General features: G+C 42.9%; 1 protein-coding gene across 5 annotated transcripts in view; it reads right to left on the reverse strand.

The window, feature by feature from the left end:
- Positions 1 to 27,157, reverse strand: part of dpp6b (dipeptidyl-peptidase 6b) — an 82,118-nt gene that overhangs the window by 22,907 nt on the left and 32,054 nt on the right. Inside the window, exon 1 of one of the 5 annotated variants that reach the window (XM_052088624.1) lies at positions 27,058 to 27,123. The exons of 3 other annotated variants lie outside the window; for them this stretch is intronic. In XM_052088624.1, coding sequence (XP_051944584.1) covers positions 27,058 to 27,099 — 42 coding nt within the window. In that variant the 5' untranslated portion in view covers positions 27,100 to 27,123. Of the gene's footprint in view, positions 1 to 16,761; positions 17,333 to 27,057; positions 27,124 to 27,157 lie in introns of those variants that run through there. One more of the 5 variants, XM_052088627.1, reaches the window with a different exon arrangement.

Genomic DNA, 27,157 nt, shown 5'->3' on the forward strand with positions numbered 1-27,157 from the left:
GTATGTACACTGCCGAAAAGGTGCTAGCTAGATTTGAATGTAGCTTCATTCCAATATGCTTTTATATTCCTCTGCCAATATGGAACTGCTGCTAGTATACCACATTTATGTTTGGTCATCCACTTTTCTTATGTCCACTCGTCCTTTACGTTTCCGATAAAAGTCCTTCTTTTTCACTGCCACTTCCACTGACGTAGAATGGTGGGGATAAAGCTGTCATATCAATTTTCCACATTCAGAGGTAGTAACAAGGGCGGAACGGTGAATGTGGCAGGGGATGAAAGAGCCAATCTCTGTGTGAAGTCAAGTCAATCTTATTTGTGCAGCCCTGAATCACCAACGAGCCTCAACGAGCTTCACAAGCGCACCGTTGTCAAATATTAGTGACATCTCCTGATCTCCACTCTTTATAGTTAGCAGGCTACACTTCACCAAGGACGCCCAATCGCCGGGTTGCAACAAATTCCTGTAGCTGCACCTTTTACTGGATTCTGAAAACTGCTCCACCTCCACTAGCATCAACTTCTACAATGGTCTATTGAATGGACTCCACAAATATTAACTTTCTCGTTGTAATCACGTCGAGGAGAGGAGAGCACATTACTCACTGGCGTCTTTTTACTTGCTAAGCTAATTAGTCACGTCACAGATTTTTAAAATGCTGGTAGTCTGCGCGTCATTAAATGATCCAGGCTCACAACACTGTGCTGATAAAGAAGTGCTTGATGTAGTGAATCAGGTCTGCTAATAGAGTGTGACCTCAACATGGTGGAGCAGCAGTTTGTGCTTGAAGAGCCTGCAATATCAGAGCAAATAAACTTGGAGATAATTGAAATCTGCATTCTCACTTTTCAAATTTTGTAAATTATTATTTGATAGTTTTATTTCAGATTAATTTACATTTCATTTTGACTTTCATATGACATTTTAATTGCACATTCATGGCTTGAAAATGGCAGGCATTCGACCAGCCTACCTGCCAAGTCATGAGTGGAGAAACTCAGAGTTGGGGTGTTTACGTAAATTAGATGAATTGTGATGCCACGCCATCCAGAAGGGTAACGACATATTTTATTGGTTGTTTGATTTCACACTTGACGGGTAGGCCAACCAATTGTATACAAGTGTGTGTGTGTCTGTGTGTGTGACCGTCTCTGCGCTGTGCTGCAAATCAATACCGAAAGCAGTGGGTGCACACAGAAAACAGCAGGACCATCAATAAGATGATTTATTGCAGCGAAGGTAATGATTTTGGAGGCACACATTGGTACATTACATTCACCTGCCGCACTTTTCTGATATCTGATAGGACCTACACTGCTGAAGAGGTCATGGATATTGCTGCCTGAGCCCAAAATAGAGCAACAGAATGCAATGACGGGCGGCCACCATTAAAGGTCCTGTTCTGTCACTCTGAGGGCATTTTAATGCACCAGTGAAGTGCATCAGCCTGACACACACACATACACACACACAAACACACGTCCATACAGTACACGAGTGTGGCAGCTGTATGTGTGCACCGTGACGGTGGTGAAATGACTTTCCACATTGCAGCCTTGCAGGTTTGGAAGCGTGTGTGAGTAAATATTTAGTTCTGCTCACGCCCCCCCCCCGTGACTAATTGGCCCTGGGCGCCTGATGGAAAGAGGTGGAAACGTTCTAGACGGCTACTTAAAAAAAGATTTTCAACGCATCACATCCGTGGTTTTGCCCAGCAGGCTGATTCAGGCTGGCAGAGGAGAGTGAGGAGCACTGAACACATTCATGAGCGAGCATCCTTATTAATGTCATTCTGGCAAACTAATCTACATTGTTATCCGGAATAGGCCAATGTTATCAAGATACGCAAAAAGACGAGCATAATAAGTATGATAAGCAAGATTGAAAACAGGTGTAGAATTGAGACTATTCGTAATCACCAGAATTGTGTGCTTTGTAGCAGCACATTTTAGCAAGCCTGGCTAAACGGGTTACCAAGATGTTGGAGGTACCAAAATCGAAGATCACTGGAGAATTCCAAATGGCTGAAGACTAACAAGCTTAGTACAAACTGCAATGATGATTGGAAGTTTGCATTTACTTTCAGTTAACACATTTTACCATGCTAAGCTAAACAGGTCGCCACGATAACAACATTAAAAGTGTAAAATTGCAACCAAGAGAGCACAATCAACATTTGGAATAAACCACATTCTGTGTTTTATACTAGTTAGAAATTTTCAGCATGAAAAAGCTCAGCTTCATAGACTACCAACAATGACAAGGATACCAAGATTAAAGACCAGGAAAGAACTGCGACCTAAGGAGAGACAACCAATCAGGGTCAATTTCTGTTTATATTTCGTACCAATGAGCACATTTTGGATGGTAGAAAGCTAAGCTAAACAAGCTATGATGAAATATGTGATTCCAAGATTGAACATTGCAACCTGGAAAAATCTAAAAAGCATATACTGTACTGTATATAATATGTAGCAATACAAAGAACCAACTGTACTGTATGTTCTGTAATAGTTAGCAACTGAATGATAAACAGCTTTATCCTAGCTGTTAGCAACAGTTAGCAACAGCTAGGATAAACATGCTACCACAATGAACAGAGAACCAAGATTAAAGATCAGTGGAGACATACAGTACAACAGAGTGAAGACTAATGAGCTCCGTTTACTGAATGCTGCGACAAGAAAATCTGAAACAGTGAGAGTACTTATTCAATATCAATTAGCAAATTTTAACATGCTCACAAACGAGCAACCGGTAAATAGGTGCCCATGATAAGCAGGATACCAAGATTGAAAACCAGTGGAGAATTTTGACTGGCGTCATGCAAATTTTTTTTTATATGAGCCATTACAATAATCATAATAGACAGTAACTTATATTTAGCGCCAATCAACACATTTTAAGCATTCTAGACAGGTAGGCTCACAATAAAAACATGTTCCCAACCTTCAGTGCATACCTGGCTCACTTTGTTTTCATAAAATAAATGTGAAAAAAAAAAGAATCATCTACCTTTGAGCCCAGAATTTTAAGAGCAACACAACTAATGACATGTATTTATTCATATTTCTCATAAGAATGCTTCTCCGTAGAATACATTGTTTTTATTATGCGTGTGGAGCATTTATATCCTCCTACTGGAGAAAAGGGGGGCTCTGAAAATCAACATAAAATGTTTGAACATCATGGAAAATAGAAAAAAACCCCTCTAAAGTGACACATGGAGTTCTTCTGGACCTGATGTTTTCTTGTCGCGCTGACCACCCAGCGGGGGTGTGCGAGCTGAAAGATATGTTCCAACTTTTTGCTCGGATTTTCACACACTGAAGCGCAGTCACGCACAAACGCTAAAGTGGGTTCCGGCCATACCAATAATCCAAGTCAGCAAAGGCCCGATTCTCAAATGTCTCCAAAAGATTATGCTGCGCTTCCGAGTGTTTAACTCAGGATAGTCTTTCGGAGACCACAGAGAATTTGCCCTTTGCCGACTTTGATCGCGAGGGAAAGAAAACGCTCCATTTCGGCACGCTTGTCAATATGTCTAACCCCCTCGCTGAAGCGCGGACATTTTTGACACGCTCACCACAAAACCCCCACATTTCCCTCACTGTTCTCCATGAGGGTTACCTTATCTCGAAATCCATTTGCTACAATTTTCCCGTCACTTGGAAACACGCACTTTAAGAGTGAAGCCTCTTTTTCCGGTCAAGCTTCCTTCCACTCTCCCTAATCCGTTCTGCCTCCCACTTTCCCTTTGTCTAAGCATCTCTTTGTCTCTGCCTGCTGCTCAAGTGTGAAATGGATCTTTCGTGATCTCAGCACCTGGTTGCCAAGGGAACCCGAGCACCCACTGGAATCACATCCACAGTCCAGTACAGTTGCACGGTTAATTAGAATGAATAATAACCGCTGGAGGCAATTACTGTATGTTAACCAAACCCGTGTGACACGTGTGTTAGCCCACGGGATTAAACTTGAATCCAGCACAGACACTGGACACTGGAAACGGGATCCGTGACTCTGAGCAAAACACGAGTCGAAGCCGCGGCCTCCGGACACGAGGGTAAACTTTTCCTCTGACACGGCATCAATAAATCATGGCCGCTTATGAGAGGGAATTAAGAATTTATGCCGGTTGGCTTCCTCAGCTCGCGTTCTCCAACTGGTCCACCTCGGCAAACATCGACAAGTGTCGTTATAGATGCCCGAGGCAAGCCGAGGGACTCGTTTTTTGGACACAACTGGGGGATCTGCACGGCTAATTGTTGATGCCCAAACTGGGATGTTTTGAAAAATATTGTCGTCATATCGTGCTTGGACTCACATTCAAAATATAAGCAATTCACAATGATATGCCGAGATAGTTGACCAGTGTTGCCACAGTGACCTTGAAAAGGTAGCTTAGTGATTTCACTGATGACTTGACTTTAAAAGTCACTTTCTTTAACATTTCTTTATTAGTTGCATTCAAAAGACGCCTACAACCCCGCTTGACATAAAATTGACAACGATTATGCAATTACTTGAATGAAGATTGATTCTAAAACGATGCAATAGTCTCAGCCCAATTAGCAGTACAGATGTTTTAAGTGTGATCGCAATACTGATCAAAACAATCGTGATTAGCATTTTGGCTATAATAATGCAGTCCTAATTATGAGTTTACATTTATAAAATACACCTTGAAATTGTCACTCCTCAATCACAGATCAGTAGATCACAGATACTCACGTTCAGGCCGAGTCAATAGTTGTTGTTGTTGTTGTTGTTTTTTTTTTAATAATGATGATATGTGACTGCACCATTTAGTTCTAGGTTGCATCATTCACTCAAGACAGCAGACACTTTCCCCTTCACCTCAGAATTGTCAGACTGATTGTCAGCACCTCCCTATAATTGCAAACTATCACAACAACATTTAGCATAGTGTTAAAATTCACGCCGAAACCAATACCTTCTCAAAACCAAGTATTTTTATTTTCATGAAGGACATTTTTTTTTTGGTTGGGGGGGGGGGGGGGGGTGATATAATTTTGCTAGGAACGTGACGAGAGTTGTAATTGAACAGACTGCAGCATATTTCTATGCCGACTTGTTGACTGGCTTTGTGGCCAAACAGGTTGGAGCTCGCTCGCCCAAGTGGCAGCTGGAAGCAAAGTGAATTGGGGGAAAAAAAAGCAGCAGTCGCTGAGTCCAAACACTGATTGGACAATCAAGTCACTAGTCAAGTGAAGGAAAGGGAGCTGTTGTGTTGCGCCAGCGGGCAACCGTGCTCGTCCTTCCGCTGGACACAAAATCATTGGAGCGGCTGCTGGTGAAAATAATGAGGCGACACTTCCTCCCTTCTGTGCTTGATTTGTCCAAAGGCGCCAATGTCAAAAAACGTAATAGCGGCAGTCGCATCACTGACTACATAAGACAAGAGCGCAAGTCAAAATAGTGTTCAATGATTCATGCGACGTACGTTTAGTCCCATGATCAGATTTCACTTGACAGTGAATTATTTAACTTCAGGTCACATCCATCATTTGGACACTTAAAATCAGCTACCTGTATTTCAGTGTGTGTGTGAGAGACATTTAATGGGAATTAAGTGTTTGAAATGAATGGGAAAAAAATGATGTATGGTCGCACTCCATAATTATCTTTGTTGGCATTGCCAATGCTTAAAACGGGCAATTTTAAAGCAGTGGGCGAATATATACATTATATATATACACTGTATATATTACAGCTGTCAAACGATTAAAATGTTTAATCTAATTAAAAATGCAAATATAATAATTAACTCAAATTCACAAAAAATTACTCATGCATTTTTTATTGTTTCTGAATTTCCTTTTATATTTTTTTGTCCTATTTTTCCCCATTTTATTGCTCTCATCAACATGGAATCATGAATCAGTTTTCTATGTGCAAAATGCAAACATTTACTGAAATAACAATTTCGATTTTCAATTTTACATGAACATTTTTCACTTGGAGCAGTTATTCACACATAATCTCTCATACAATATTACTGTCCATCAACAACAGTGAAGAAAATATTTTGTCACAACAGCTGCTTTAGCAGCTCTTTTTATGGAATCAAAACAGAGCAACATAACATTATAAAATGCACATCTAAGGTAAACTAGTACTCAGTCTAGAGTGGCTTTAAGCCATGGTTGCATACTTCGTTTTTCTCAAGTTTGCTTTGAACACAGCAGTCAGGCTATGTTGATTCTGTTGGTCCTTCTTGCGCGGAAGTCTCTCTACGGTTTTGTGTCGACATCATTTCGGATGACTACACTTAGTTCGATGACAGGAGACGTTTTATTTTCAGTATAGTCGCTACGACTGCACCGCTGAACTCTCGATGTGCCTAAGCGCACCGTCAGTCAGACGAACACAGAGAAGATCCACTCGCTTTATTTATATGGACACGGAACACTGTAACCTTCCACACAAAATAGTTCCAAACAAGTAACAATCGCGTCAGTGGCATACATCGTATTTGACGGGCTAGCTGCTCTTTATTCTTATTTCTCTCTCGAAACAGTGTCTTCTCCCGCTTGGTGCACCTTAGCCTTCTCTGTTACGTACAATCTCTGTACACATCTTGTAATGGAGGCTCTCGCTGGCAATCCGTCGTGGAGTCGTTCGTCCATCCATCCATCCATCCATCCATCCATCTTCTACCGCTTATCCGGGGCCGGGTTGCGGGGGCAACAGCTTTAGCAGGGAAGCCCAGACTTCCCTCTCCCTGGCTACTTCTTCCAGCTCTCCCCGGGGGATCCCGAGGCGTTCCCAGGCCAGCTGAGTGACATAGTCTCTCCAGCGTGTCCTGGGTCTTCCTCGGGGTCTCCTCCCGGTGGGACATGCCCGGAACACCTCACCAGGGAGGCGTTCAGGAGGCATCCGAATCAGATGCCCAAGCCACCTCATCTGGCTCCTCTCGATGTGGAGGAGAAGCGGCTCGACTCGGAGCCCCTCCCAGATGTCCGAGCTTCTCACCTTATCTCTAAGGGAGAGCCCGGACACCCTGCGGAGAAAACTCATTTCGTCCTCTTGTATCCGGGATCTCGTTCTTTCGGTCACGACCCATAGCTCGTGACCATAGATGAGGGTTGGAACGTAGCTCGACCGGTAAATTGAGAGCTTCGCCCTTTGGCTCAGCTCCTTCACCACGACAGACCGATACAACGTCCGCATCACAGCAGACGCTGCACCGATCCGCCTGTCGATCTCTCGCTCCCTCCTGCCCTCACTCGTGAACAAGACCCCAAGATACTTAAACTCCTCCACTTGGGGCAAGATCTCCCCCCCGACCCGGAGGGGGCACTCCACCCTTTTCCGACTGAGGACCATGGTTTCAGATTTGGAGGTGCTGATTTTCATCCCAACCGCTTCACACTCGGCTGCGAAACGCTCCAGTGAGAGTTGGAGAGCCCTGTTTGAAGGAGCCAACAGCACCACATCATCTGCAAAAAGCAGGGATGCAATACTGAGGCCACCAAAACGGACCCCCTCAACTTTTCGGCTGCGCCTAGAGATTCTGTCCATGAAGTTTATGAACAGAATCGGTGACAAAGGGCAGCCTTGGCGGAGTCCTACTCTCACTGGAAACGATTCCGACTTACTGCCGGCAATGGGAACCAAACTCTGACATCGGTGGTATAGTGACCGAACAGCCCGTATCAGGGGGTTCGGTACTCCATACCCACGAAGCACCCGCCACAGAACTCCCCGAGGGACACGGTCAAACGCCTTCTCCAAGTCCACAAAACACATGTAGACTGGTTGGGCGAATTCCCACATACCCTCGACAACCCTGCTAAGGGTGTAGAGCTGGTCCACTGTTCCACGGCCGGGACCAAAACCACACTGCTCCTCCTCAATCTGAGGCTCGACTTCCTGACGGACCCTCCTCTCCAGCACCCCTGAATAGACCTTACCAGGGAGGCTGAGGAGTGTGATCCCTCTGTAGTTGGAACACACCCTCCGGTCCCCCTTTTTAAAAAGAGGGACTACCACCCCGGTCTGCCAATCTAGAGGCACTCTCCCCGTTGACCACGCGATGTTGCAGAGGCGTGTCAACCAGGACAGCCCCACAACATCCTGAACCTTGAGGAACTCTGGGCGGATCTCATCCACCCCTGGGGCCTTGCCACCGAGGAGCTTTTTAACCACATCGGTGACTTCAACCACAGAGATAGGAGAGCCCACCTCAGAGTCCCCAGGCTCTGCTTCCTACAAGGAAGGCATGTTGGTGGAGTTGAGGAGGTCTTCGAAGTACTCTGCCCACCGGTTCGCAACGTCCCGAGTCGAAGTCAGCAGCGCCCCATCCCCACTGTACACAGTGTTAGTGGTGCACTGCTTCCCCCTCCTGAGACGTCGGATGGTGGACCAGAATTTCCTCGAAGCCGTCCGGAAGTCGGCTTCCATGGCCTCACCGAACTCTTCCCATGCTCGGGTTTTTGCCTCGGCAACCACCAAAGCTGCGTTCCGCTTGGCCAGTCGGTACCCGTCAGCTGCCTCTGGGATAAGACTCCTTCTTCAGTTTGACGACATCCCTTACTGCTGGTGTCCACCAGCGAGTACGAGGGTTTCCGCCACGACAGGCACCAACCACCTTACGGCCACAACTCAGATTGGCCGCCTCAACAATAGAGGCACGGAACATGGTCCACTCGGACTCAATGTCCCCCGTCTCCCGTAACATGGGAAAAGCTCTGTCGGAGGTGGGAGTTGAAACTCCTTCTGACAGGGGATTCCGCCAGACGCTCCCAACAAACCCTCACAATACGTTTGGGTCTGCCAGGACGGACCGGCATCTTCCCCCACCATTGGAGCCTACTCACCACCAGGTGGTGATCAGTTTACAGCTCCGCCCCTCTCTTCACCCGAGTGTCCAGAACATGGGGCCGCAAATCCGATGACACGACCACAAGGTCGATCATCGAACTACGGCCTAGGGTGTCCTGGTGCCAAGTGCACATGTGGACACCCTTATGTTTGAACAAGGTGTTCATTATGGACAGTCCGTGACGAGCACAGAAGTCCAATAACAAAACACCACTCGAGTTCTGATCGGGGGGGCCGTTCCTCCCAATCACGCCCCTCCAGGTATCACTGTCATTGCCCACGTGAGCATTGAAGTCCCCCAGCAGAACAGGGGAGTCCCCAGCAGGAGTACTCTCCAGCACACCCTCCAAGGACTCCAAAAAGGGTGGGTATGCTGAGCTGCTGTTTGGTGCATATGCACAAACAACAGTCAGGACCCGTCCCCCCACCCGCAGGCGGAGGGATGCAACCCTCTCGTCCACCGGTGTGAACCCCAATGTACAGGCACTGAGCCGGGGGGCAATAAGTATGCCCACACCTGCTCTGCGCCTCTCACCGTGAGCAACTCCAGAGTGAAAGAGAGTCCAACCCCTCTCGAGAGGACTGGTACCAGAACCTAGGCTGTGTGTGGAGGCAAGTCCGACTATATCCAGTCGGAACTTCTCTGCCTCACACACCAGTTCGGGCTCCTTCCCTGCCAGAGAGGTGACATTCCATGTCCCAAGAGCTAGCTTCTGCAGCCGAGGATCGGACCGCCAGGGTCCCCGCCTTTGGCTGCCGCCCAGCTCGCATTGCACCCGACCCCTTTGACCCCTCCCACGGGTGGTGAGACCATGAGAAGGGGGACCCATGTTGCCTCTTTGGGCTGAGCCCGGCCGGGCCCCATAGGTGTAGGCCCGGCCACCAGGCGCTCGCCAACGAGCCCCACCTCCAGGCCTGGCTCCAGAGGGGGGCCCCGGTGACCCGCGTCCGGGCAAGGGAAACTGAGTACCATCGATTTTATTTTTCATAAGGGGCTTTGTGAGCCGTGCTTTGTCTGGTCCCTCACCTAGGACCTGTTTGCCATGGGTGACCCTGCCAGGGGCATAAAGCCCCAGACAACTTAGCTCCTAGGATCATTGGGACACACAAACCCCTCCACCACGGTAAGGTGACGGCTCACGGAGAGGTGGAGTCGTTCGATACAATGCAAATGATTTCAGCTTAAATTGAGCTGTGGACAATGTTGACATTTAGCTATGGCTTCAGCAAATTTGTTTTTCGTCGTGTCATCCATTTTCTTCGCTTTGAAATGATCCATAGCTGTCTGTCTGAGACGAGGGGGCGGAGTACTCACGTCACCTGTGTGCTTGGTTAAAATGATAATGACAAACACTATCCCACCAAGCATTATCTTCTTAGGTTCAAGAAAGACATCTCTGTTGATTGTTCATTTTGTGGAATGTACCCTGAAACGACGGTTCACTTGTTCTGGCAATGCCAGTATACCAACACATTTTGGAAAGTTGTATCCAGATTTATCATTGAACATATTGACTCTGACTTTATGCTACACTGGAAAAATGTACTATTTGGGTTCTACAAAGATAATGAAAAAAACAGTAAACAAACCTTCATTATAAATTTAATAATCATTCTCGCTAAGTTCCATATCCACAAATGCAGATGGAATAATTCAAAACATCTTTTCTTAATTTTTGAAGCAGAAACAAAGCAGTACCTGAGCTCTATTATAGTTTCCAAAAACAAAAAAGCTGTTAAGACTCTGGCTATATGCTCCTTATTTGGAATTTTTGTCTAAAAATCCCCTGGCTTCATTCTTTTTTTTTCTTCTTCTTTTTTGTTTAAACGTTTGTAATATGTATGTATTGGTAGCACGTTTGTTTTGTTTACTGTTTGCTGAGAATTGTATTCTGACTTGTTCAATAAAGGTTAAAAAAAAAGTGGGATTTCAGACTCAACGTGCTATGATGATAGCTCAGTTTACGACTGCAAAACATACAGGTAACTTTGGTCTTGTCAGTGGAACAATCTGGCAACTTTTTAAAAGTAAACTTTCCATTCATAAACTCTTTAAGTATCGGTGTCTCGCGCTGCCATGGCTGGCAAAAAAATTAATGCCAATAAAAACGCGCTAAACTGACAGCTCTAATATCTATCTATATCTATATCTATATAGATATAGATAGATAGATAGATATACACACACACACAAACACACCGGTACACATATATATTTTTTTCTTTTTTTTAAATATCTCACCCTAAATTGTTTGGATGACAGGCCCATTCATAAACTGATGTTCCACTGTAAACAGTACAGTACACTGTACACTGTGGGCAGTGAGTACGCTCGCTAAAATTGTCTTTGTTCCTCATTAGTATGCACGATTACATACACAATCATTCTTTTAAAGCACCAGCTTATCGTTCCACAACAGCATAAAAATAAAACGTTTTGGGTGGCTAAAAGGTGTAAAGAGAAAGCACAAGCACTTTGCTTGGCCATTAAAATTGGAAACCAGGTCAATTAGCCGCTATAAAAAAAAAACTGAACAATAGCCTGAGAGACCAAACAGTCAATTACTATCCAGCTGTGTCTCTTTAAAAAAATGTGGAACCTGAAAAAGATCATCCATGTCATGTGACAAGCCCCCCCCTAAAAAAAAAACAGGCACGCTGAGATTTTCTTCGCACCCCAACAAAAGGAAACAACAAGGTGGCTTTGTGTCAAATGAATTGATGAAAATATATAAAACGTGAAGCTATCAGTCAGCATTTTCCAGGCTTTGCGAGGCCTTTTCTTGGAAGAAAATAAATAAATAAAAAGAATCCCTCGTGAATGAGGAAAGGAAAGTAAGAATGCGAACTATCTTGAAAAAGTGATTTCTCCTGGCGTTCTTTGAATCTTTCAAGAAGCAGGGGGGAAAAAAATCTATTGATTTAGTCATGATTGGCTCAGCAGGATGTAACTTAGCCTTTTCTTCCAATGCTCGCTCGCTCAAGGGAAGGTAAATTAATCACTGAATGCAGACTCAATGTTACAAAGGCGTCATTTAATCACTGATCATTTTTAGTAAGCATTTTCATGCTCTCCCAAGCCTGTATTGTGAACGCTTCACCTGAAACAAAGAACAACTTGTATAACGTGTTCAGAATAGCAGAGTGTTTAAACAAAGCTCTTAGAATAACATTAATTTCCCAACATGTAAATGTACTGGGAACATCCATCCATTTTCCGAACCGCTTGTTCCTCACTAGGGTCGTGGGGGGTGCTGGAGCCTATCCCAGCTGTCTTCGGGCAGTAGGCGGGGGACACCCTGAATCAGTTGCCAGCCAATCGCAGGGCACACAGACACAAACAACCATCCACGCTCACATTCACACATAGGGACAATTTAGAGCGCCCAATAAGCCTGCCATGCATGTTTTTGGAATGTGGGAGGAAACCGGAGCACCTAGAGAAAACCCACGCAGGCCTGGGGAGAACATGCAAACTCCACGCAGGGAGGTTGGAGCTGGATTTGAGCCCGGTACCTCTGCAATGTGAAGTCGACGTGCTAACCATTGGACTACCCGGCCGACTGGGAACATTGTTCATTCAATTTTCGATCAAAACAGCGAGAAAATTTTCTACAAATGTGTTATTCCTTTGCCTCAACAACATTGGAAATCATGTGGTCATTGTAACATTAAAATCATCGAACTAATAAATAGTTGTTTTTGAACAATGACAAAATTTGAAACTTTTTTGTTGAGAAAAGCAAGAATCCCACTCAACGGATAGCAGAGGTAATTGCCTATCGATTGGAAAGGACATCTGCCCTGCGACGAGTGCGGTGGAGTAGATGAGGTCAAAAGGTAACGCCAGGCAGGAGAGGGCCGTCTTGAGTGCTCAATTTTAACATTGGGGAAATGTATTGAAGCAGCAGTCAAGAATATCTGGCACAAGGAGCTTGACATAACTGTGATAAACGAATATGGAGCTTCTTATTCTTCCCGCAAAGAACTTGTTGCCTCTCAGGGTCTCCATTAAAATATAGATTTAAAATACATGGGCTGGATACACACTTCAAGTGACACAATCGGGATGGAGAAAAAAAAAATCTGTCATACCGGCCAATTCAGATACAACAAATGGCCAGATCGGACTCGGGTACATACCTGTGTCGGCCTTAACAACACGTACCCCCAGCCACCCAAAAAAAAAAAAATTGAAAACACCTGCTGAAAATGTACACTACAGGAAAAGAATAAACACTAAAGACAGTCTAAATATGATTTAATGATTTTCATCATGACAAAAGCACAATAGTTAATTGTTAGTAGCAGCTAGTGGAGTAATGTGAAGGTTACCTTCATTTAAGTCAATAACATTTCATTCAATCATTTTAGTAATGTACTATTGTTTTGCATCCAAATCACTGATAGTGTAATGTTACATTCTCCTAACTTGGGTATAGGCAGCAGGGGAAGCAAATTGTGATGGAGGCATCAAATTCAAAATAAGTGACTATATTAAAAACCAAACAAATTAAAAAAAATTAAAACATAAGAAAACCACAACAAAATCGGTGGCCAGCTAGCTCGCAGTTAAGGAGGCTAGCTTCCATGAAACAAAACTGCACCCATGCACAGAAACAACACAGAGTGAGGCAAAATGGCATCAAATGTAGACACAGGCTAAAAATCATGAAATATTTGGAATTTGTGAGTACATGTAGGGTGCCATCAGTTGTAGCTCTTGTTAGAATGTCACCATGATGTAATTATCGTGAGAGTTACATTGTAGATCATACTGTTAAAAGTGACGACACAGCCATGAACCATGAGCCAGATAGAGTCTTTTGAAACTAGTCCAAGTGTCAAAATTAATGTTGCTAAAGATTACTGTTGGGGCCCAAAGGTTACAAAAGTATTTTTCCCTACATACATGTGACGAAATATACATTAAAATAGATAAGAAAAAAAATGCTAATCAAATCAGTGAATTTGGGAACTTGGACCTGAAGTATAATTGCCTCTATACTTCCTCCCAGCCTCACAAGTAGAAAGGAAAAGCATCAAGAGAGCGAGGATTGAAGCACTCTCTCGCTCCGGCCTGCCTTCAAAGCATCACAATAAAGAATGTGCCTTCTTTTGCAGCTCAAAACAAGACAGATAGTGATCACGAATCAGAGAAGAAAAGCATAGATTCATCCCCCCCTGAGCTTGTAACAACTACAGATACACTAATGAAGACATCTGGCCTCTTCTTGTCTATTTATTGGCTTATACTGTATGTGGGATTCAAAGGATGCACTGATGCATTCAAAGCAGGAGGGTTCAACTCTCAGCTGTGCCTCTCATTTGCGCTTCCCCCTTCTACTGATGATATCTCTGCATCATTTAAGAGCAAGCCCGGATCGCTAGTTGATGTTAGCAAGGTCAGTGTTGAATCTGTAGCGGGGTAATTCATGAATTCCCCGAAATGTAAACAGTCTTGGAACAAGCTATCGACGGTGAAAAGAAGCAAAGGCGAGTTGATGCAGGTCACTGTCTGACAAATGAAGACGGACATCGGCACTTCTCAAACATCAGAGTCTCCATTTGAGGGTCTGACACCACACACCCTCTCCACCTTTTCTACCGAGCCTGTACAATAACTACACAACAACAAGCCAAGCTAACAAGCCAGACACCACTGCGCTGCTCATAAAAGTGTGAGCAGGATGCAGTAAAAAATAATTAATTGTCAAATGTGATGTGATCCACACGCTAATAAACAAACTATAGTGGATATAATAAAGTAAATATACACTTTCTGGTAATGTCAAGAGTTGCTTTTGCGCCACACATGCCAATGCTAAGCAATGCTAGTCCTAATGGACTCTTACCAATACAAGAAAAGCGGGCACTCGGAATATATAAAAATATAGTTCTTGGGGTTGTTTTTCAGCATCTTAAAAAAGCATCCTAAAATTTCAGACTATGGACCATTATTCTCTCGTGCACTTTTCCGCCTCAAACAGGGTGCTGGCGGCTGGTGTAAAAAGACAAGTCTGTGGTGGGTTTTTTTTAAAGCACTCGGCTCCCACTATTGCAACAACTCCAATTAATGTAATGGCTAAGTGGTGCATTAGTTTTACAGTAGTTTGTTTTTAATTTGCTTCCTGGGCACCGCTGATCTATAGAATGGCAGGCATGACCCCCCACCCTTTTTTTTTTTAATTGATGGCACTCCACATATGCATTCAGTCATTAGCTACTGAATTTATTTCCAACAAAAAATACACATTATCTTTTGAAGTGCGTCCACTGGCTGATGACACATCCACTATGTAAAGTGCTTTCACATTTAAAGTACGTCATTTTTAAGGATTTCTGTGACATTGACTAGTCACTATATTCCATGCTTTATGATTTACAGCAACCCTCAGAATTCAAAGAATCATGAATGTTTGCACTCTCTTTCCCTGGTTATATTCGGTTGGTGTGCCCAACGTCCATCTGAACAGAAGAATAGATCGATAAAAAAATGTGCAAATGCTTGTCAAAAGACTATGGCCCGAAGTAGACAAGTTGATAGGGTAGAACAATTGAACAAAGCCAGCGGGTCAAACACACATTTTGCAAAGAGGGCTGAACTGAGTCTTGTTGGATGCACACATTAAGCTAACAACCGTGGTTTCTGATAAGCGGCACATACTGTTCATTAATGTTCAGTGAAGATGTCAATATGGTGGCAGTGGCAGAAACATGGGAAGCGTTTTCAATTGTGGGGAGAAATAAACATCCCCATTAATGGTTTCATATGCTTTTCTTTAAGAGCACTCAAAAGGTTTCACTTATTCGATTGCATAGTGTCGATATCGTCATGTTCTAGAGATGGCGTGCTCTGATGTCATTGTTAGTGCCTGTACCACCACTTGCACACACACACATAAATATTCATTCATTCATTCATTCATCTTCCGAGCCGCTGGATCCTCACTAGGGTCGCGGGGGGTGCTGGAGCCTATCCCAGCTGTCTTCGGGCAGTAGGCGGGGGACACCCTGAATCGGTTGCCAGCCAATCGCAGGGCTCACAGAGACGAACAACCATTCGCACTCACACTCACACCTAGGGACAATTTAGAGTGTTCAATCAGCCTGCCACGCATGTTTTTGGAATGTGGGAGGAAACCGGAGTACCCGGAGAAAACCCACGCAGGCCCGGGGAGAACATGCAAACTCCACACAGGGAGGCCGGAGCTGGAATCGAACCCGGTACCTCCGCACTGTGAAACCAACGTGCTAACCACTGGACTACCGGGCCGCCACACATAAATATATATACAGTAAATTTGATCAGATTTTGTTTCACCGTTTACATTCACTGAAGCTCAATGAGTTTGCCAGCCTCCTCGTGTTTACAGACTTGGAAAATGTCCTGACAAGTCAACAATGGGACACCTGCTGTGTGACATCACCAATCGAGCTGTTGACAAAACAACTTTCATTTTAGGGCAGTCAGGCTCTTCACAGCCATGCAATGAAATGACATTATCCGAGCCACTATCTCACTTGTGGAAAGTGTGAGAAGGCCAATCATTACATTGTGTCTCAGCATTCCCTACGGCCTCGTCCATCGAGGCTCACATAATTTAAGGCCAACTCTGTTCACCTCCACCCTCGTTTTCTGTCAGCGCTCTTCCAAAATCTGATGAGGTCTCTGAAATCTAAAGCTCCATTTGAGTGTCGGGCTCAGGCTGCTCCACAGGGCTGAGGTTACAAACAACTTCATGAATTATTTAATTTCAAGTTGTGCCCTAGTTGTTGCACGCTGGGCACCTTTGACATTCACATGGCAGCAACTTCGATCACAAGTATCCTGACCCTCATGTCCAAAATCTGCTGATGCAAAGGCAATTTGGAAGAGATTGAGAGGAGAAGCACACCAGGTCCTACCTGGTCAGGCTGCTGAGCGCCTTTCGCCGGCCCGCTGCCGTCATTCGCAGAAGTCATGGGCGTAAATATGAAAGGAGGACAGGAAGGAGGGATGAGCGTGCGGCTTCCGTCCGCTGCTGACAGGTGCAGAATAATGAAGACTACAGAGATACGGCGAGTGAGCGAGGGAGGCAGGCAGAGCGAGGAGGAGGATGAGGAGGAGGAGGAGGAGGAGGAAGAGGAGAGCAAGCGAACGAGCGAGCAGGAGCGTTCAAGGATATCTGGTGAATTACGAAAATAATGACGACCGTGGGCGCAGTCAGTGCCATGTGGGAGGTTCACTTTAACTCCGCAGCGCAATGAATGGGCTCTTCGAACCCAACGCGCACATCATTGCTTTTCATATGTGAGACCTCGCTAATGGATTCGGGAGCAAATGTCAGAGGAGACGAAATAGACAGCAGACAGGAGGTGATTTATGTTTGCTCCATTTTTACACAAAAGGAATGAGACGAGGGGGGGGGGAAGCATTATTACATGAGATACACACTGGAGTGCGTGTGGGAGGTTTTTTGGAGCTGGGTGAAAGTTTTTTCGGGGGAGTGTGAAAAGGTTTTTTGGGGTGAATAATGAGAAGTAACATCTAAATTTTTGCCCCAACTTTCATATTTGACTGCATTGATGTGTGATTGGAATAATCAGTGCCGCCTTGATCATTGTTGAAAAATGAACACAGTTAATTACGCCTCACATTTTATGTATGAGTTTTTATGTGAGAGTGAAAGTGAGTGATTTTTTTGGGGGGGGGTGTAAACGTTTTTGATTGTGAGTGAGGTTTTTGGTGACTGGGTGATTTTTTTTTTGTGTGCGTGCGAGAGAATTTTGTGAATGTAAGAGTTTTTCTTTATGAGAGATTTTTTAATGCGAGTAAATGGTTCTTTGTTGATTGAGACAGTTTTTTTCTGTCAGTTTTTTGAGTGAGAATTGGGATGTTTTTTGTTGTGTTTTTTTTTTTGTCAATGTGAGTTTTTGGTGGAGGTGATTTTTTTTTAATTAGATTTTTTTTTTACTGGAAGGTTTCTTGGTGTGTGAAAAGTTTTTTTTTTAGATGATTGGAAGGTTTTAGTCAGTGTGAATCTTTTTCATGTGAAATGTTTTTGCCATGAGTTTGGTGAGGGTGATTTTTTTTTTGTGTGTGGAAGAGTTTTTGTGTGTGTGTGTGTGTGTGTGTGTGTGTGTAGCAGAGATTTTTGGGTGATAAGTCTTTTGGCGGGTGCAAACCTTTCTTAGTCTGGTTGATTTGCGATTGAGAGCATTTCCTGGCTGACACTGTGATAGTTTTGTTGGTGGTAAGGCATTTTTTTTTCCAGAGTGAGCAACAGTTACTAAGTGGAGAAGACTTCATGAAAGGTCAGTGAGCTGTTCTTTTTATGTTTTGATGCGTGATACTATCGTTGGAAAATATTCCGATATTATCATCTCGTGACTTTCCATTTCCAATACTCGTGTCGGCACTATTTATTTCTTGCCCTATAAATTTGTCACACGTCCGTCTCGATCTACGGGCTCCCTCCGAAGGCTCAGCCGACGATTCGAAACGAGCAGTCGGCGCGGAGCAAATGACCGCATACTTTCAGTCCGTTACTAAACAATTGGCGACAGGCGTCAATTCAACAAAACCCTTTCAGGTATTGCCAATGTTCTTTTCGGTAAAGAAGTCGTCAAATTGAAAAGCCCAATTCCCGACTGACCGTAAAAGGCAGGAGAGGATACATTTACATATTATCAGTGGAGAAAAGAATGAGATTGGTTGTGCTGTCTGTGCAGCTGCGTTGTATGTGTGTGTGTGTGTGTGTGTGTGTGTGCTTGTAAAACAGAGGGTTGCTGCTGCGGTTGCCGCTGCCGGCCTGGTTCTTGAGAGACACTGTTAGTGTCCTCCCACATACAGCGGAAATAGTTGCTGCTCCTAACAAAACATTGTTAGCGCCAGAGATCTATCTGCTCTGTGTGTGTGTGTCACAACAGTCTGTGCACACACACTTGACACGTTCTTGTTAGCACAGCTTTGTCTGCCTATTTGCACTGCGTATGTGTGCATACTCACACACACACACACACACACGCACACACACACAGGTTGATAAGCCAGAGTGTATTTCCTCAGAAGTCATGCACAGTCAGTGCACAGCCGCTGGCCTTTCAAAGCCAATCATCTGCAGGAGAGAGAAAGAGGTGAACAATATTATGGAGGAGAGGCAGCAGCAAGCGGGACGAAGGACGGAAATGATTTCCTCGTTACACCAATGCCCATTAGTGCCATTAGTGCTCTCAGGAAGGGAAGTATTCACTTTAAAATAATAATTATTATTTTTAAACACAGTGAAGAAATGATTCATTCCATCTCAGCCATTTGTGAAAGTGCAAGTGCAGAATCGACTCGAGAATTAATTACAGAGACAGTGTAATAGCAAAAATCGTAGACTTAGACACACACATGATCAAAAGTTGAAATACAAAATGAACTTTCCCAACACTGCCGATTCATGTGGCTGTCACAAAAGTTTTTTTTTTCCAATCCCATACTAATTTTAATTTCAATCCCTAAGAGGAGCAAACCTTGATTTTTTTCCCCCTCCACCTTACTCATGTTTTTCTTTTTCAGAATATCACTGTGGCAGCTCGGCATATTTTTCTGTTCTGTCTCACTCTGTGGGTCATTCTTTTTAAAAGTCTCTCGTCTTGTACCTGTTTGGCCAATTTCATTGCTTTGTACATATGCTTGTGAAATGACAACAAATTTGATTCCATTCCATTTCAGTAGGTGGCAGTGGCGCTCTCATTGTCAAAGTTTGTGAGGGGGTTCTCCAAGGTGATATGAAGTGCAGTGAGCAATCCCTAAGAGACATCATGGAAAAATGAAAAGAAAGGCAGAGGGACTAAAAAACAATGTTCATAAAATATTTTTTGGTTAGAAGGATCTTTATTTTTTTCTATTTCCTTTTTGTTTTCTAAAATGTTACTTAATTTTAGAGACAAATAACATTGTTCAGGTTCAAGGTAGGGAGTTGAGGGAGTGTGGTTTTTTTTCCTTCGTGGGCGTAACACAAAATAATTGAAAAGCAGTGCTTTAGAGGGTGAAGCAACAATCAGGCATCAAGAACTGCTGCAAAGAAGCAATAATGCAGGAAATGAGTCCGGATAAAAGGAAACAATTTGAGGGTTGCAGTACATTATATTGAATGCAGCACTGCACCAGTTTTAGTTGCGAAACTGCAGCAAGAACCCGTAAAAATGTTTCCAGAGGATTACAGTGTAATCCTCAAACCCGTCAGTATTTTCTGGTCAAATCCATTTTATTTACACATATCCCTTTTTAACACGCCAATGAAAATGCATCAAGCATTGTGAGTGTGGTGACGGTTTTCTATTGTTACCCTGGCAACCAGAACATACCAAAAAAAAACAACCCATCATCAACGTGTGATGGTGACACACAACTATTGTATCAAATTTTCAGAAGGATACTCAAATACTTAAATATTGGATAACTACAGCCATCCGCCCCCCCCCCCCCTCCCATTATAGTGTCATGTTTATTTTCAAATGTATTAAACCCCTTGGAGCAGGGTCGGACCTGGATTTCAGTCACCAACCACAACTATTTGTTGGTTGTGGTAACCCTTCATCCACCATGCTACTCAGTATTCAAAGTTACAAAAACATAAACAGCTTTTAGTCTGATGAGGTACACAATTAAAAAAAAACTAAGTACACTTCCAGATGCTGAGACAGATCAGAAAAATAAACAGACGTCAACACAAATGGTGCAGACAAACTGCATGCTTGCTCCCCCTAGTGTTCACTCAGGGACTGACATCATTCTTCCATTTTTCCTGCCATGCGGAGGACGCAGCTGCACACTCAGTCAGTTAAAAAAAAATAGACTGATGGGAAAACTGAACGACACAGACGAGAGCACCCGACAAAGAGCAGAACATGGATCGTCATCAGTTAGCGCCAATTAGGCCTGACAGGAAGTCGTTGTCTGACGTGTTTTATTATGAACGCATGTGTTCTCACAACCCAGAATTTTTTTGTGTGTGTGTCTGTGCGTGTCAGGCCCATGCGTAACGTATTGCTTTACATTGCATTTTCAGACGTTTTCTAACATCATCCGAGGGACATTGAAGTCGCATTCAGCAAGACTCTTCTCAAAAGGCCATCAATCAACGGTCTGCCGATTTTGTAATCAGCGTTGGGCGCCTGCTCAATCACATTCGCCCCGGCGGTCTGTTGTCATTCGGGGGATTTGGCTACAGAAAAAAATACAATAATGAAAACATCTGTACCCATTTTCATTAACCACAGCATGTTTAATTTGTGAGTGAATAATGTATGAATCTTAATAACGCCATTCACGTGTATGCAGGTGGAGTGAATGGATCAGCACATTTTAAGTACAAGGTGCAACACCCCTGGGGGGCGCCAGAAGACTTATCGAAAAGCAGTTTGAGGGGGAAATATATATATTTTTAAATATAAAACCTGCTATATTGGGCGAAACACAAATGTGCAAACACTGTAGACCACACACACACACACACGCACGCGCGGCATGATGAGCAACAGCCATAACATCAACGAAACAGAAAAATAAAGTGTACAGTATACAAGATTTGTGAAAAGAAAATCATTGCCTTACTAGAGACCTGAGAACATCACGATTGTAGCTCACGTGTACCATTTTTAAAAAAAATTCCGGGCACTCCAGATTCCAATTCTTTGCCAGTGCCATCATTGAATTGCAGATGGAACAAACTTTGATAAGAATAAGAATTGAAAAAGCTACATCTCAACAGCTCTGATCGCAAGCTGCTATTGCAGACTGCTGACTACTAACAACTTCCAGTGATGCAGGTCACGCCACCATAGGTTAAAGGTGACTGGCTTTTAAAAAAAAATACTTTGGGGAGAAAACTGAGACTGAGAGGGTGCTTAGGGTGCAGTGTGCACTAACACAAAAATATAGAATATTAATAACATGCACACAGACACACACTGCCCCCCCCCCCATTTCCCTGTACACCCCTCTCGACTTGGGACCAGTCTGCGAGCTACTGATCAATCCCGCTACCCAGGTATTATTTTTCTCATTCCAAAAATGTAAGGTTTTCTGATTCTCACCCATGTCAGACACCAAGAGAATATCCCTAGATAGATTCCAGTAAAACAGGGGTGTCAAACTCATTTTTGACAAGAGCCAAATTTAGTGACAGTTTCCCTTGCGAAACCATATGAAGAAGTCAACTATTGCAATGAGTGGTTTTGGTCACAAGAAAATGCTTACAATATCACGCTTATTGAATACATATGAGAAGCTGAAATTTTGGTCAAGGTTTTAGCAATCATCGTAGAAGTTGACATAAAATGATGTAATGGGCCAGATCTGGCCCACGGGCCTTAAGTTTGACACCAGTGCAATAAAGTGTCTTCTTTGCTTATCTTATTTATTTGCAAAGGAACCATTCTGCACACACTACAAACCAAGCAAACTGTGGTGGGTTGGCTACCAGTCAGAAAATCAAGCCCTGCGGAAGCAACGTGAAACCAATAGCAAGGCAGTAAAGTTGTTCAGCATAGCATTAGCGCATACTGGGCACGCATTCAAAAAATTGTGAGGTAGGCCTTCGTCAGCACACTGCACCTCAACCCATTTGCGGACCGTATGCAAACCTTGCAAGCTCCTTGAGAGTTTTAAAGGGAAGACAATACATTTCAATACGTAGTTTTATACCTGCGAGGCAGCGTATTGAACACGGAATTAATAGCAAACACAGTACAATACATTACATTACCAGGACATGATCGTTAATTACATTCAAGGATAGGATAATTAATAATTCAGGACTATTCTATTCCGCTGAAAGCACGGGGGAGCGAAGAAGCAGAAGGGTGTGATTAAAAGAAAATGAGTGGAAAGGATGTGAATGAACACTGCGCCATTCAGACGGGACTGAAAAGGTTTTCATCATCAAGCGACTCCTCAATCTCCAAGGACTGCCAAAAGAGCCGAAAGAGACCTTTGCGTCGAGAGCGCCTTTAATTACTCCTGCTAGTGCTCATCAGAAGCATTCACACCCCATTGACGTATACGGCCACACTCGAACAACTCTCGCAGCGAACGGCGGTACAACAGGGAATATAGACTGTATATTGCTGCGAAAGGAAATCGATTTTCACGCTGCTGTGCTAAAAACAATGTGAAAGTCCCAAACATGCAATTTAATAATTACAACCTCTAACACAACCTCAACAGGTGTGTCGCACATATTTGCCATTGGCGACTCTGGGATTCACCTATTCGCAGATTTATTCATTTTTATTTATTTTTTTTGTTACAGAAACCATCCACCAATTATTCACTGAAAAACTCACTTCTTCACTGCAAGTGTGCTTTTGGGAAAAATCCCGGTCTAAAATTGGTATTGCGTCATCTTGTGGTGTCATATTGTCAAGGAATTTAAGGAAATACCGTATTGGCCCGAATATAAGACGGCCCTGATTATAAGACGACCCACTCTTTTTCAAGACTCAAGTTTGAAAAAAGACCAAATTAATACATAATAATTATACAGAAAATAATTACAGTACATCTGAAACAAATGATTATAACAATATATTTGAGAAAAAGCATGTTATTTTGCCTCATTCTAATCTTAAGACAGTATCTGAACAATTAAATCTGTAAACTAAAGTGTAATCACATTCATAAATGAATGGCTTCTTGTTTTTGAAATGACATAACTTTTCCTCAGCTGCCAGTTAACCTGGCCGATCTTCGACCCACTTTTCTCCTGATTGTCGCTACGTTTCTCCATTTTCTGTTATCCCTTCTATTATTTTCTTCTCTTTTCTTTATTACCGCGATTTTTTTATTTTTCTTCTTCGTGCTACCGCTATTTCTATTTTTATTTTTCGTGACAGGGGTTCACTTTGGCCTGTGAGTCAAGTTCAGCATTCGCTTCAATGATATCTGGCGCCATCTAGCGTCGTGAATGGGTATAATGTCTAGACCCCGAATATAAAACGACCCCCACTTTTTCAGTCTCATTTCAATGCAAAAAAACACCGTCTTATATTCGGGCCAATACGGTAAATCATTATTAAGCTTTTCATGGGTGGCGTTAAAGACTGATTTGCACGACAGTATTTGTGGCAGGTATTGGTCCTGACTGGACTGTAAAGTGCAACTTTAACCCGCAACTGTTCTCTCCCCTCGCTTTAATCCCTGTAGTTGAAACAACGATGTGGCTAGCTTGGTGCTTATTTTGATCCTCTCCTCTTTCATTTATAACTGCTTCAAACAACAAAGTATACAGGAAAATGGTTAAGATTAAATGACTGTCCGTGTCTTATGTGTTGTGTTGTATTATTTTGTTATTATGTTCTTATGACTTCAAGATGGCGCCGCCAGAGTGGCTGCCTTTACAGCAGCTCCTATAAGTTGTTTTTCTACTTCCTTCCTTTCATAACTTTGCTGCTGTAAATTGGGAATTGTTCATTGTGAGACAAATAAAGGTGTTCTTATTTTTATTTGTTTTTTAAGAATTAGATTTTTCCAATGAATCTTAAGAATCTAATATGTGCACGTTCTAGATGGGTATTTAGATCTGCGCAACTCATCACAAACGAAACATAATGTCCATGATTTAGCCTTCAAGTTGTGAAGGATCTACCTGGCCCAACGAAAAAGGAAAAAAGGCCAGTCGAATCCTAAGATTTTGTATTCAGGCCCAATGAGATGCCAAGTGTTCTTGCTTCAAGCCGTTTCCAATATTCGGATATTTATTCAAAGTATTCTCAACAGAGCATCACTTGCATTCTCATTAGCCAAAGTCGGTGAGTTCTATGCAAATGTACGATTTAAACAGCATGACCAGGCTAAGCTAAATTTGCCTTGCTATTTGAGTTCATTTTCAACCAAACCAAATCATTGTTATTTTCGCATGAACACGGCAGTAAATACAAAATGTAGTTTTCTATTCTTCCGGGAGTCACCGCTCAAGTTTAGCTGTGTTACACAATCATTTTGTTGAGATTTGCAGGTACCCGTCTTGAAGAAATTAACTCTTTTGGGGACAGCAGTTATGACAGTGGACAGCTTATCGTGTTATTAGGTTATCAGGTTACAAGGTGCATGAAATTTCACAAATACGAATTTCTGAGCTGGGTTCATGCAGAGGTGTTTCAGGATGAAATATGCATTGGGTGTGACACACACAACTGACGCAGGGCTTACAAAAGTGCATCCGCATCTCCTGTGAGACTGATGCAGCGCTGACAGAGCACGAGTCAGAGAGTACGCTCACTATCTCCATTACGACCGAATCCATCACTCCCACCTCTCCTGATAATAATGTTTATGTTTCAGATATGGCAAAATGTGGATGGGTATGTGCTTAGATTCACAGGCAAAACCCCTCCCATACATTGGAAACAAAAAGAGCACTCAGAATGCTATAATAGCTCAAATAATTGATGATGCTATTGCTAGTTTTAAATATGCCACAAAATACCATCCCAATAGCTTTTAACACTCATCTTACAACACAGCAAAAATCTCCAGTTTTTTTTTTTTAAAGCACAACACATTTTGGAGATTTTCATCTTTTGCTTTGTGATCCATAAAATCTTAGCCAACACAGATTTTACCATCAGTTGTAATTAAATCAGAAAAAAAATCCACATGTTGCGGAACCTATAACTCTGACCAAATATTACTATGTTATTTTTTTTATGTGATTATCATGAAAATGTGATGTCATTGATTATAAAAAAGGGTAGATTTTGAATCGGCGCAAAAAACAAAACAAAACATTCTTGCAGCCCGCATTGAAACATTTTGTAAAAATGTGTTATTTCATTCGCCCAATGAGAATCCATAGATTAATAAGAGTAATTTGAATCAGAATGGCTAAATCCTCACACATTTTCAAAATGTCTTTGCACCTATCATAGTTGTGAAATTTCATTTAGTTTTTCCTGTTCATGTCTGTAGTTAAGATTTGGTTCTTTTGTGAACTTTCATGACACGTTTCCTTTGGATGGCTTCTTCTTTCTCTTTTGGTTTGTTTTCTGATCTGACCTTATTTGTCCCGGTCACCTTTTGTCATTCCTCGTTAGACATTTGTTCGTTGTGTTTAATGAAGCTCTGTTCGCTTGATCAACTATGTTGTTTACTTTTGGAGCTCTTGATCGTCTACCTCAGCACATCTCCTTTTTGTGCCCTTTCCATTAATTCTATTGGAGATATATTGTTACAAACAAATGAAATACAGAATAGCATGTGTTTGACTTTGGTTTTATGGGACTCGGCGATCGTGATCGAATTGCAGGAAGTCTATTGTCATGCACTTAATGAGTGCTCTCAATCAGGAAGTGTGCAAACTGTCAACACGCTGAGCGCGCATGTTGCTTCAAGGGAAATGTGGTGGAGAAAGGAGGATTGAAATGTGCGGAGACACTTGGCTGGAGATGTGCTTTCCTGCAAAGCTGCAAGATCTCAACTTGTAATTAAAGTGTGGCCAAATTACACTAACATGCGCCTACCAAACATGCTGTTCAAAAGACGAGAATGATACGGATAGAAATTTATAAATGAGAAGTAAAAGTGTGTCTGATGAGGGCTCTAAAAACGCTTGGTTAGGTCCATCACTGTGTGATGGTGGGCTATGCTTATTAAATATGCATCTAGCTAAAAATAAATAAATAAATAAATAAAATGAAATAAAAAAGCTAACAAAGCATGATGGGAATGCTGAGGCACTCTGTGCATTATCGTGCAGACACTGCTTAACCACAGGCTTAAAGTAAAGTGCATTAAGGTATTTTTCCTCTGGACTCAGTAGGTCTGGTTCCCCCCCACTATCTTACCACATGATTCAAGTAAGGTAATGACAAAATGTTCATAAAAACACATTTTTCTTCATGCACCCGGCTACAAATCAAACAAATTGAGTGAGAAACAGCTGCTATAAACAGTAATGATATATATTCACACACAGTTGCTTTTTACTCATGGCAGACAATGACAGTGATTTTACAACGCCATTACACGACATTGGCTGTCAGCTCAAGTGCTTATTTCTACACCACTACTTCAAAGCTAACTAACGGCATGAAAAAAAATTAATTAATCCTCAAGCATTGCAAACAACTTGTTATTCACTTGACCCAGTCACTCAAGACGCCATTGGAAGCCGGTCTGACTGAAGAGATGGAGTTGAAAACAAGTCAAAAGGACAATCAAGAACTCACCTTCCATATTTTCTCCACTCGGGACAACTTTCGCGCATTCATTTTTGCGGAGCTGCTGAGTGCGAGCGTCCCAACAAGACGGAGAGAGAGTGGACCAGTG

The sequence above is a fragment of the Hippocampus zosterae genome, chromosome 15 (assembly GCF_025434085.1).
Source record: "Hippocampus zosterae strain Florida chromosome 15, ASM2543408v3, whole genome shotgun sequence".
Classification (NCBI taxonomy): Eukaryota; Metazoa; Chordata; class Actinopteri; order Syngnathiformes; family Syngnathidae; genus Hippocampus; species Hippocampus zosterae.